The sequence below is a fragment of the Coffea eugenioides genome, chromosome 10 (assembly GCF_003713205.1).
Source record: "Coffea eugenioides isolate CCC68of chromosome 10, Ceug_1.0, whole genome shotgun sequence".
In the NCBI taxonomy this organism is placed as follows: domain Eukaryota; kingdom Viridiplantae; phylum Streptophyta; class Magnoliopsida; order Gentianales; family Rubiaceae; genus Coffea; species Coffea eugenioides.
The window spans coordinates 12,412,801-12,426,315 of record NC_040044.1 but is presented as its reverse complement, the minus strand read 5'-3'; the positions used below and the strand labels follow the sequence as shown (position 1 = coordinate 12,426,315).

At 34.0% G+C, this 13,515-nt stretch overlaps 1 protein-coding gene across 1 annotated transcript; it reads right to left on the bottom strand.

The window, feature by feature from the left end:
- Positions 1-11,713: 11,713 nt before the first annotated feature.
- Positions 11,714-12,846, bottom strand: LOC113749663 (glutaredoxin domain-containing cysteine-rich protein CG12206). The gene is made up of 4 exons (XM_027293487.1): positions 12,602-12,846; positions 12,342-12,401; positions 12,132-12,178; positions 11,714-11,954 (listed from the first exon to the last, which is right to left on the bottom strand). Exons 1-4 carry the CDS (start codon positions 12,755-12,757, stop codon positions 11,867-11,869), a joined length of 351 nt encoding a protein of 116 aa, XP_027149288.1. The 5' UTR covers positions 12,758-12,846; the 3' UTR covers positions 11,714-11,866.
- Positions 12,847-13,515: the final 669 nt, after the last annotated feature.

The window sequence follows — 13,515 nt, the reverse complement described above, 5'->3', positions numbered from 1 at the left end:
TACTATGGTTGGGAGAATAATAGCTTTAAAAGGATAGACAATAGTAGAGAATTGCATGGATATATTGTAAAGACTGCTGGTTCAATTAGGGAAGTTATCTTGTACCTTGAAATCTCATTTCATGAAATTTTGGTTCAACAACTTGGCAATGATGCTTATAAGGTTGATAAGAATGAAGAAGGTCCTGCTAGTGGTAAAGATGGTAAACATGATCATGAAGAGAGAGGAAATGATAACAGTGATTCTGATTCAGCCAATGAGTCTTTTTTCTCAGCAGTAGATTCTGATTATAATCAAAGTGAAGAAGATGATGCTGATTTCAACGATAACATAGATACAAATGATGAATGGTTTGGTGTCTCACACTATAAGGAATTGAAAACTAATTTGGCAAAACAAGGACAGGTTGAAGCTAATTTGGTTCAGTCTGAGGATAATGATGTAGCCCCTGACTCTGAATCAGATTTTGAGAGTTTGCATGGGTCTGATGATGAAAATGGTAGTAATAGGTGTGTTGTGTTCAATCCCAAGGACATGGATAATCCAAAATTGAAATTAAAGATGTTTTTTAGTACCATCAAAGAGTGCAAGTTAGCTATTACAAACTACAGTGTAAGACAGGGGAGGCCTTGTAAATTTGTGAAGCAGGATTTGGTTAGATTGAGGGCAATATGTAGAAGCGAAGGCTGCAATTGGCATATTTATGCTAGAAAATTTGATAGAGAAGGAAGTGTGCAAATTAGGACATTTGAGGACACTCACAAATGTGGCTTTACATATCAAAATCCACTTGTAAATTCTGGTTGGGTTGGTAGAAAGTATTGTGAGGAGTTTAGATCCAATCCTAAGGTAGATGTGGAGCATTTTAGAAAAACAGTGATGAAGGAAAACAAATGCTCCTTCACAAAAAAACAAACATATAGGGCTAGACAAAAGGCTTTGGACATTATTCATGGTAGTGAAAGTGACCAATACAGCAAGTTAGGACCGTACATGCATGAAATTCAGAAATCTAATCCTGGTAGTTCTATCATATTAAAGACTGTGGATGGCACTTCAAAAGGGCAACAAAGATTCCAAAGACTTTACATGTGTTTTCATGGAGTGAAACAATGATTTTTGGTTGGGTGTAGGACGTTGATTGGGGTAGATGGCACATTTTTGAAAGGAATAGCAGGGGGTGTTCTATTGATTGCTGTTGGACTAGATGGTAATAATGGCATTTTTCCTATTGCATATGCTATAGTTGAGGGTGAAAACAAGGAATCCTGGACATGGTTCTTCAAGTTACTCAAAGAAGATTTGAAAATTGAAAGAGATTATGAATGGACAATCATGAGTGACAAGCAAAAGGGACTAGTTCAGGCTTGTATTCATGTTTTTCCAAATGCAGCTCATAGGTTTTGTGTAAAGCACTTACACAGCAACTTTTCTACTGCTGGGTTCAAAGGGGAAGCTTTAAGGAGAGCATTGTGGGCTGCTGCAAAGGCAACTACACCAGCAGAATTTGTTAGGAAAATGGAAGAAATGGCAGCAATTGACTTGGATGCTGCCAAGTGGTTTGATGATAAACCACCATCTCAATGGAGTAGAGCTTACTTTAGCACCCATTCGAAATGTGATATGCTATTGAATAATATTTGTGAATGTTTCAATGGCAAGATTTTGGATGCTAGAGAGAAGCCAATCATTGAAATGATGGAATTATTAAGGTTGTATATGATGCAACGAATGCAGCAGAATAGAGACATGGCAAGACAAAAATGGAAAGAGTATATGTATTGTCCTAGAATCATTGAGAGAGTACAAAAGAGAATGGATAAGGCAACACAATGTTTTCCTTTCAAGTCAAACGATGATTTGTATGAAGTTTCCTGTCCATATGGTGATCATTATGCTGTGAACATTAAAGAGCAAACTTGTTCATGTAGGAGATGGGAGCTGACAGGAATTCCTTGTCCCCATGCAATTGCTGCACTTTGGTTAGCTCAAAAGGATCCCATGTTATATGTATCCAGCTGGTATACAGTTGAAACATACCTAAAGAGCTATGAAGGAGCTATTTGTCCAATGAATGGGGAAGGAAATTGGGAGAAGACTGATGTTGATGGTCCAAAACCCCCTTTATATGGTAAAATAGCTGGAAGACCAAAAAAACAAAGGAGAAGGACTGCTGATGAGGAACAACAAGCAAAGGAAAAAAAGGCCAAGAAAATGAGTAGAGTGGGGCAGGTAATAAGGTGCAAATACTGTCTGCAACAAGGCCACAACGTGAGATCTTGTAAGCTTAAAAAGGATGAAAACAATGCCTCAGGATCTGGTATAAAGAGCAAAGAAGCTGCCTACAATACAAGATCTGATGAAGTTGACAGTGGAGACTACGATGAAGTTAATTGCACTGAGATTCTGGTTACATGTACTCCCCAAATATTCGACAAGAATCCAAATAATAAGTCTACCAAGCTAGCAGTAAGTCTTGTATACAATTGTTTTGATGTTAAAGTTTCATTTTATCTCCTTCTATTCAATAGTCTATAAAAATTAAATTACTTTGAGTTGTTTTTCTTACTTTGCAGAAAAGTTCACATGCAGAAAGTAGAGTTCAAGATGGATCAATGCATGATGTAACAAAACTTGCAACTTCAACTGTGAGTACTGTACATGCTCACCACAGCAGCAAAGTTTATCATAGCAAAGTTGATGTTGAGGCAGGCACTATCTAATGAAAAGTAACAGGGAATTTGTTTTTGTCCACACATGGCCAACCGTTCATTATATATTGGAGTAATTTCTGTTGATGTTCATTATATATTGGAGTAATTTCTGTTCATTGCATCTGCCTTCATTGAGGGGTTTCCTTTTAGAGTCTTAAGTCCTTTCTATATGATCTAGTCACTTATTTGTTATCCACATACCATTTCTGGTGGTGCCAATACAGATTTTTTCTTTGTAATTTATTTATATCTAGTTGTTTTCCATATGTCAAGAAGGTCTTTATGTCATTTATCCTGATTGAAAGAAATTTAATACATGTTCTTTAATACATTTAACCTCTCAGGAGACTAACCATTTAGAAGATGTTGCTGTTACAAGTTCAGCCCCAACTTCTCATGATTTGTATGAAGTTTTCGGTCTAAAAAGAGCTCAAGTTAAATACAGTCAACCAGTACATGGAACAAAAGAGAAAGAGCATGTACAGATGCCTGTCAAGACCAAATCTGTCCACAGGGAAGTTGCTACTGCTGCTGCTACCAAAAGAGTTGTTGGTTCTTCAAGAATGAAAAGGAAAAACAAAGTACTATAAATATTGATAGTAGAGCCTTAGATGGTTTTTTTTTTTGTTTTGATGTAGATTATGGACTGAGGTTGACAATAGGAATGGTCCTTTTTTGAAGCAGACATCATATTTTGGTGTGGTCACTTTTTTGTTTGTTCTCCTCAGAATTAGTGCTACGATGTGAACACATGGTTTTGGTACTTTATTAATGGAAATTGTCTGGTGAAAAAATTTGGGGATAATTTCAGAAACCTCCCCTGAGGTTTCTGACAATTTCACTGACCTCCCCTGAGGTTTCCACAATTACACTAACCTCCCTTGAGGTTTCTGATTTTGTAACAAAATCAGCCCATGACCACAAAAGTAAACATAAAAAAGTGTTTTCAGGAAAGAGAGGAAATTTTGTTCCCATAAATGCCCTTAAGGTAGGTGTACAAGTTATATTAGTGAATTAATGAAAACTAATAAAAATCAGAAATAAATAAGAAAAAGTGAGGGGATGGGTATGGGAATCATAAAATTTTACTTATGGATATAAACAATTGGGTAACGCAACCGACCCAATTAACCCATCTACCACCACTCAGGTCATTTCACAAATACATTCATCAGACAAAGCTTTCCTCTTGTCACAAAAATTCAAAGCAATGTGGTACATGTTCACAAGCAAGCAGGTCAAAATCCCGCCTGCATAATAACGTTGAAACCCGCAAGCAAGATTCTGTGTTTTTTCTATTTCAAGGTTAGCTCGCATGCGGGTTAATGTTATATTTGAGCGCGAGAAGAAAAAATTGGTAATTAGGCTCTTTGGGCATTATAAGTAAATATTTAAATTAATGGCAGTTTTATTACACCAATATTATTGTATTATCATTATTATGATTATTGTATTATTTCTTAGGCAAATATAACATTTAATTATTTAAATTTGATTTTATTTTTACAATTTATAAAATTTTTATCACTTATATAATATTTTTAAAACCCTAATACATCTAAATTTGATTTTATTTTTCAAATTTATAAGATTTTTATTTAAAAAAATGGGATACAGATAAGATATCCGGTTGGTTCGATTTGCATAGGTGCATATGAGAATATCCGAATACTCTTTAAACCCGCATGCGGGTTTAAGGAGATTATGGCAACTCTCTGACACACTAGTTACCCGTCCAACTTGTGTGTATTAAAATATATTTAAATATTATATTTCATATTTTTGTTATTTAGAGTTTAACAAAACATTAATATTGGGTAGATTTGAGGGATATGCATAATTTTGCATATTTGTAGGAATATTAGAAAATGGAAAATTTGGGTAAATTCCCAAATTTTGGAGGTAAGGTGTAATCCAAGAACTAAAACAGTCGTTTATAAAACCTTAACAATGCTGTTTAATGACGATGACGATGACGACTCAAGATTTCTAGATCTCATTTTAGGGAAATACAGCCACAATGCTGGGTGTTGCTTTATGCAAGTTTCTACTTTATTTCTTGGCAGAATTTGATTTGGAAGAGGGGATTTGCTCTCGGCAGAATTTTCAGATGGAGCTTGAGCTTAGGCTTGGAAATTTGCAGAGGAAGTCGTTGAAGTGAAAGGAAAAGGGAAAGTGAAAGGCAAGGGAAAGGGGAAAGTGAACTTGTAGAGAGAGAGTGAGCTCAGATTCGGTTTTGGACAAGGAAAGTGGAGACAACGTCCTTTTCCACCTGGGTTCTTTCGGACAGAAGCTTTAACGGTACGTGAATCTCACGTGACCGGTTTCGTTAAATGGTGGATAAATTGCCGTTTGAGGATAACATTTGGTCTAAAATTCTTAATTCAGACACCAGATGTGTCATGCCCGAAAGATGAGGGACGAAATGTGTCTTGTGTCCAAAATTTGGGGACGAAAACCGGTATTTTTCCTATTAATAAGTCTTGCTTTTGACCTTGCAAACTTAGGATTAGCCAAGATCCTTGACTATTATCTTGGGACATCTGCTGAAGAGGTCATTAATTGTTTTCCATGAATAGGAAGATATCATATTCTTTTAAGTTTAGCGTCAAAGTAGTCTCATAACAATGTTGAAATTAATTAGATTTATACTAATGCGGTTGATATTTCATTGGTCGGGTTGGGTTGAATGGTAAAATAGAGAAAGATTGCAAATAAATAGTCTTTTGAAAATGTCTCACTTACCAAAAAAAATCTATTTAACCCAGACACTCATTCTTCAGAGTAAAGATTCTAATCGCATCCAAGCCGAGAATGGCAAAACGTTAGTAGGTCATTTGGTAGTAATGACTGCCGGATTGATAAACGTTTGTACAAAGTTACCTCAATCATTTGCCGCGCAAAGGATGATGAACAGATTGAAGAAAAGGAGGTCTCCGATCTCTGTGTCTCAATCATATACCTCAATCTCCGTGTCTTAAACGTTGACGGCCTCATAATCTTCGAGGTCTGTAAAATAATAAAAAGAAATGGGTTGAGTGATGAACGCTAAGTAGATGGTATCTACTCCCCTGCTGGATCATGCAGTTGTAGTATACTCCCTCCGTCCCAAAATTTGGAACGCTTTTTGGGAAACGCACTTTTTATGTACAGTAGCATTACAGGACAGGCTTATCTGACTCTTCCAAGCGTACCCTTTGCTGTTTGTGGAGTGAAACAACAAATTGGTGGGACCACTTACCATTAAGTCACTTTGACTAAAAGGCAAAGACAATCAGAAGGGTATAACTTCCGATGATGTGTTGTGGCTGGATCCATCAGAATTGGTTAGTGCAATCTTGACTTGTCAATAGAAGGGTATAACTGGAAAATAATTGTAAAAGTGATTTGACTTTTTCAAAGTGACTCAAATTTTGGGACAAGCAAAAAGTGGAAATATGACATTAACAATGGGACGGAGGGAGTACTATATTTCAATAGCATTTGTACGCTCATCAATCATCACATGCACAGTTATTCAAATTTATAATCAAACTAGTAACATATAATATTGGCAAGTGACAATATTAACTTGTTCATGGCATAACATAATCATACATAAGAAATCTTAAAAGTATAAAACATTTAATATCAATTCATAAATAAGCACATGTAATAACTGACTTTTCAGTACTCAACCTAAAGATTAAACTCCCCTTAGGAGGAAGATCAAAATGTTTCATGACTACTGTTTGACCACATAACATAATATAAATTAATCGGCTAGGCATAACAGCTACCATGACTAGCAAAATATTTTAGATAAGCATACATGACCCATTTTACATGTAACAAAGTAAGATTTTTCATGTGAGGAAACTCATATTTAACGTTCCATAAAATACGGAAAGGTAAATGCCACCTATCTCAGACTGCTCGCATGAAAAAATCTTAATTGCCTTGTGCTTCCCTCATACCTGTAGCAAATGCACGTATCTTCTTATTAGTTTGCATTTCGCATTCATAGAGTACACTTTCCTATTCTAAGTAACCTAAAATTCATGTCTAGACAATCTATAAGGAGTACTTGAAAAGTTTTCCAAAAAGGATATTTTTATTTTTAGAAAGTTTCCCTTTTTATAAGGTTTCTTGATTTAGAATTTTCTTTTTATGAAATGTTACCTTAATTAATTATTCATGAAATGATTTTTTAATTAATTATTTATTTATTAGGTGTGTGTACGTATATGTACACACGTATATTATTTTTTTAAAACGGGCTGATAATATAAATTGTGCAGGATATAAGTTCGGGCTTGGTCTTAAGACTAGGCCCATCTATTAATTGAGCTTCCTTTTATTTGAAGCTTGGATTTATAAAAGTAAGTTCTTGGGTTTACTTGATAATAGTGGGTCAATTTAAGAGGGTTAGTTTTACTAAAAGATGCATTGGGTTTGACCATCAAAAAGGAGGTTTATGACAATTTATATTTGTCCAAATTTGGGCCTTATTATTCTAGAACTAGATGTGAGGTCTCGAAACAATTTTCACACTCTAAATTCGTTGGTTGCGAAACACATATTTATACTACTTGATTTGAAGTCTTAACAGGCCTAACAACCTTTTGGCCTAATACATATTTCGTGTTTAAAAGTAAATTTTTGAATTGCCCAAGTTGCCCAAGCTGATACCCATTAAGAAATAGTCCAAAAATTAACTTGGACCATTTAACTTAAAAACGATCCAACCCATTTGACTTAAGAAAATGGTCCGACCCAAAAGCAAAGTGAGTTTTCTTCTTCCCCAAATCAAAAATTGATTTTTGGAAACCCTAACTTATAAACCCTATGCCTGATCACCAGCATCATCATCGTCCTTGACTTCATCTTGCCACCGTAGCTCTTAGCAGCCGGAGCTGCCTTTTCTCGGCTAACCGTTCCTAGAGCAACATGGAGGAGGGTTATCCTCATCTATCGATCTGCTTTTGTATTTTTTTTTTTTTGGTCTTACTTCACAGAATCCCCCCAACAGATTCATGTTCTTATGATTATGCCCTAAGTTTTGAGTTTTCTACAATTTAGCCACAAAAGCTTTAAACTTAAGGAAACTTGCTTAGTTTCTTTCATGAATTCATCGCTAATAGGATTACCCTTACTTAACACAATTAACCCTACAATAGTTCTTAAGCCAAATATGAATTTTCCTACAATCTCCATGATAAATACATATACATACATATACTAAAAAATTAATCAAAATAGCACCCAAATTGACAAAACCTAAGAAAAGAGTTTTACTTATGTCTTAAAAACTTATTTTGTTTACGTGTTTGGGGTTGATTGTCCTAGTTGTACGTCTGCTTGTTTACCACCAATTATATCTTCTTTTCTAACACTCTCAAGTACTTTGTGCTTTGATCGCTTCCAATCTTCTATTCCAGAATTACTCTCTGTCCCATATGTCCGTGTTTATATATCTACCATATATATTGATGCATAGATAACTCAAACAAATTGATAACAAACTCGATCAACAAGTCAAACGTTTGCTTGAATTATTAATGTATAAATATACATGAACACAAGACAGATAGGATAAAAGGTAATTTTGGGACAAAGGATTTTAAGTGAAGGACTAAGAATGAGAAATAGGTTGGGTAGTACGGAGGATAGAGTATAAGTGAAAGATTTTCGGACCTCCCACCTACATTAAAAAAGGAATGACAGGGAATAAAATACCAGCAACTTCTCAGAAGTAGTACCTAAACTAAATTAATACTAATTTTATATCTTAAGCTTCCCATCATTCAACCAAACTACAACCAAAGCAATATCAGATAAGGATAACAACAAAGTGGGCAACATTAGATAGGGACACTAACGAGGTCAATTTAGGGCAAGGGAGCCCCCGTCATCCTTCCCTCCTCCCCAATTCTCTATTCCACCATCATTAGGTAGAGGTGTCAGCCACAATTTAATTATATTGACTCGTTCAAACATACCTACTAATAAGTGGATTTAAGTATGCAATAAACTTTGAATGGGTCTAAACGAGTACTTAATTAAATCTGTTTAATTGGTGGACAGTGGGTTGACTCGGTTGGTCCATTTATATCCATTTAAAAATAATTATATATTTAAACTCAATTTTTAATAACTGTCAAGTAGATAAATTTGAATTTTTCACCAATCTAATAACAATAAAATGTCGTTATTTTTTGTCAAATAATATGCGAAAAATAAAAAAAGTTAGAATTTCAAGTGAATCATAAATTAATAATTGAATATATCCATACCCATTACTTAAATGAATATAAATAGATTGACTCATTTTGATCCATTTATTAAATAGTATAAATAAATTGATCCAATTATACTCATTACTTGACTATAACCTTTTCAAATCAATCTGAATCACCCATTTTAACACCTCTATCGCTTAGTGCCCGCAGATAGCCAATATTAATGATTTCCTGATCCTCATTTTTTGCCTATAAAGTGTCTTGAATGTCAGGATTCTCAATTTTTTCTTTCTACCGATTCGTTTCAATAAAAAATCCGAAGAGCAGACTACATTACTGTACCGAAGGACAACCAAACAAATCCAGAAACTATTGGAACATGCATTGATCACTTGATATGCAGTCTCATAGAATCCCTTCACTAAGAAAGTATTTATGATGCTGTCACGGTTCTGGAATTCAATCTCAGTCGATGGATCATCTAATGTTCTTGTTGTGAGCTATTGACCTAAATTCTCTTGCTTTTCCTAATCTTGTTCACGATAGAGAAACTTTTGATTCCGTTTAAATAGATATTATTATATGTATTTTGATTTATATGTATAATTAAAGATATATAACTTTTTATTTCTATTTTACATGTAGGGGATGGGGCCGAGAAAGGGTGGGTAAAAATACTCGTTAATCCAAAAATCCGCCATGTTCGATTCAATCCAATTCAAAAATTAGAATATCCGATTCGTATTATTTGATCGAATCAAAAGAGGGTCGAGTACTCGTTTAAATGCGGGGCGGATTAGGGTCACATAATTAAAAATTCATGGGCATCCAACTCGCCCTGCATATATATATATATATATTTTTTATACACATGCCAAAAAATAATTTTACAGTTAAATAATCACTTTTATTGAACAATATTGCATTAAAAATATAGGAGATTATAGTTTATTTACAAGATTAATTTGTAGAAGTCATCATCTTAAGTTTTTTAGAAAAGAGTTTAATGAATGTGGAATATATATTTAAAAAAAGGTGCTACTTATTTCAAATTTTTATTGATTTTGAATTCTTTTAATTTTTTTTCCTTTTTCTTGTATTCTTTTCGCATGATAGGAGACTTTTTTTGAGAAAAATTTTTATTAAATTTTAGATGAATTTGTAAAATATAAAATTAAATTAGTATAAATTATTTTTCAAAAAAATTAAATAATAAGTAGGGCGGAGCGGATATCGGTTGACCCGATCTTATCTCAACAAGTACCCGACAATTGACTATCCGCTAGTATGTGAGATAGTTAATTGTCAAAAAATGGCTGATCTGTAAGGTGCGGGTTAGATCAATTAAATGATGCACAAGGTGGGTGCTTGACCCATGCTTGCCCCTAATTTAAAGCAAGGGAAGAAAAATTCCACCGCCCCGCATATTCTCCGAATTTGTAGTGAAAGAAATTAAACCAAGTTCTATTGATTTAGTAATTACCCAATTAGCATGCGGCCGGTTTCTAGTTTATTCCCAAGTCTGCGCCAAATTTAGTTTGGTATTTCTTATCTATTATGGGTTTACTAGTACAGTGCTAGTCAAAATTCACTTAGAATCCTCTGTTCCAAAATTACCTTCTGTCTCATCTCTCTCATGCTTATATAGCTGTCATGTGTATTTACATATTGATAATTCAAACAAGCGTTTGACTTGTTGATCGAGTTTGTTATCCGTTTGCTTGAGTTATCAATGCATAAATACATGTGGCAACTATATAAATACGGACAGATGAGAGACAGAGAGTAATTCCAATACAAAGGATTTGAAGTGCTCTAATGGGAAGAGTTAGTGATATTTACGAGGATGATAAGAAAGTCATTATAAAAAATTTTTAAATACATCATCTTATTCACGTTATAAACACGATTTTTAATGACTTTTTCGTAGTTCTAACAGCCTTTTTATCTCACATATATAAAATTATAAAAGTGCTACAACAATTATTTTGACTAACGGTTCAAACGATTCTCTATCCAAACACACATTGAGAAATTGACAATATATCATGAGTGTGATTCAAGTGAAAAAAGTGTCTTCCATAGGACAATAAATCTAGGTGCTACTTCATGCATTAGAATTCCCACCTTAGTTTTGTTAACGAACATTACAGATTTTCTTGAACAATTGAAGCTATTGCCGGTGGCCCAATATATTCCCAAACTGTCCGATTGGATTAGAAAGTGTCCTATTAGCCCTATACATATATATATTAATATTCTACACGTTGACAATATATATACTTTCACTATTTAATGCATGATATATTATTCGAATTTGAATTTAAAATTTAAAGTTTACACGTGCCGTACATCTAAACGTAATAGTGTATGCACTATGTGAGGTACCATTTAACTAGTCCTTCTTTTGTTTTAAATGCCTTCCACCCTTCCCCATATCCTCCCATCCCCAACTTTTGTGTCCAAAATTCAGATTGTCTCGAATTGTTACCCATAGAAAGAACAAGAAAAAAGAAAAGAACAAAGCTAAAGAACTAAGAAGTAAGAGAACCGTGAAACAATTAAAAAAAAAGAATTATTTGCCTTTCCCTGTAGACTCTATAATATTAAGTATTAATTTTGAGAGAGATAAAGTTGGATAGTATCCAAATCTTTGAAGAGCGGGTAAATAATTTTTTTTTTTATTTGTTGGACAGATGTAAGTGAATTCATTTACATGGAAAGTCTTCTGTAATCTGTATCAACAAGTGTGTAATAGTCACTTGCAAGAAAATCCACAAAAAGTAAAATAAAACTTGAATTGAATTTCTTGTCATATCACCTTTATACAAACACGCTTTCCTAGCCAAAGTTCATATTTTCATAGAGCTTCATGTACAAAATCAATAGTACTTGAGTTGAGTACCATGTCAGCTTCCTTACACTGGGACATCATCTTTCACCCCGTTGTTCTGGTGTGAGGCCCCCTTTACCACAAACAGGGCAACTCTTCAATCCAAATCCTTGGCAATCAAAGCATCTAGATACCATTGAATTAGATAAAACCATGAATTAGATTACCTCAGTTTGAAACAATTAACTAAACAAATGACCATAAACAATTTTAATTTGTCTTTGTTCCATTTTTTTTTGTCTCTCTCTCGCTCTCTATCCTTCCTAATCTTGATGGACTTTTCATTTGGAAAAGCATACATACTTCCACCGCTCAAAGATATTCCCATTCTTTTTATTCTTTCCTGTACCCTGCATAAGTATCAACAATCGAGTGTTAATTAAATTCCATGAACGAATATAAAAGTGGAAGAAGGAGGGGGGGGGGGGGGGGGTGGTGGAAGAGGATTGGAAAAATTTAAGTCCTTAATATTCCTCCTTTTCTTTTGGTCTTTGATACTTGTGTAACCTTTACCTTACATCCAGGACATTCTATAGCACCTTGACCTCCACATCTTTCACACTTTTTGAGTATCTGCAAATTAATATGAATTTAGAAGAACTTGATCATAATCATAATCCCAACTAATTTATTGCATTGAACTTCATTCTGCAAAAAAAAATAGTGATTTATGTGAAAACAAAATGCAAAACAAAAAAAGAAAAACCATTAAATTAAGCAACATTCAACATATAGATGCCCAAAAAGAATGAACATGTTAATGCAAGAAGTACCGAATTAAGTGAAAAACCACCAGATTTTGCCGCAAAAGATGTAATCCTTGGCTGTTTCCGTTGCTTTTCAGCTATTCTAATGATCAGATTGGAATCATTGAACTTAGAATTTAGTGATGGGATGATGCTGAAGCAACTTGTTTGCAGTACGGTCATCTCTGCCTGATGGAATTTTGGAACTTATGTTATATTTGTTGGACAAAGTTTATCCGTTCTTTCGGACCTCCAGGAAAAGTGCAACTACAAATGGATATTAAAGCCACCACAACCACATATATAATTTTGACATCTTATTGCCCTTTACGTTTTCTTTGTTGGGCTGACGAGAAAAGGAGGAACCAGGTGGGCTTATGGTAAGATCAACATAGCAAATTGAGGCCTCTCATCAAGCTGCATTTTGGTAGTTATTGTCTTTGGGATTTTGTTTTGGAAACATATGTATGATGTTTTCAACTGCTTATTAAATTTTTTTTAAGTCCTTCTTTTGGCTTCGTAAAGTTAAAATGAAAACCAAAGTAAACGCTTTTATAATAGGCCTCAATGGTGATGACAAGAACTAATACAAAGCGGCCAATTAGTACTATATATCTTGCTATCGAACTTTTGATTTTTCAATATAAAGAGGTTATAATATCGGGCATGCATACTTTGTGTTATTCTATCAAATTATCATACCACTTTGTGTTAAATATGGGATTTAGATTATTACCTTATTAAATGAGTACACAAGAAGATCTGAATTTAATAATTGGGTTATTATCACTTTACTCCCTTAAATTATATCACTACTATCAGTTTACCCCCTAACGTTATCTTTTAATCACTTTATCCGCATAAGTAATTCAACTCAACATGTTAAGAAATTTTGGACAAAAATACCCTTTTATTTTATAGCATTACTACATTGTTATTAT

Coding starts and splice junctions, on each gene's coding strand:
- LOC113749663 (XM_027293487.1), bottom strand. CDS start 12,757: ATGACCGTACTGCAAACAAGTTGCTTCAGCATCATCCCATCACTAAAT. Junction 12,179..12,341: donor TAGAATGTCCTGGATGTAAG/GTAAAGGTTACA, acceptor ATACTTATGCAG/GGTACAGGAAAGAATAAAAA. Junction 11,955..12,131: donor AATATCTTTGAGCGGTGGAA/GTATGTATGCTT, acceptor AATGGTATCTAG/ATGCTTTGATTGCCAAGGAT.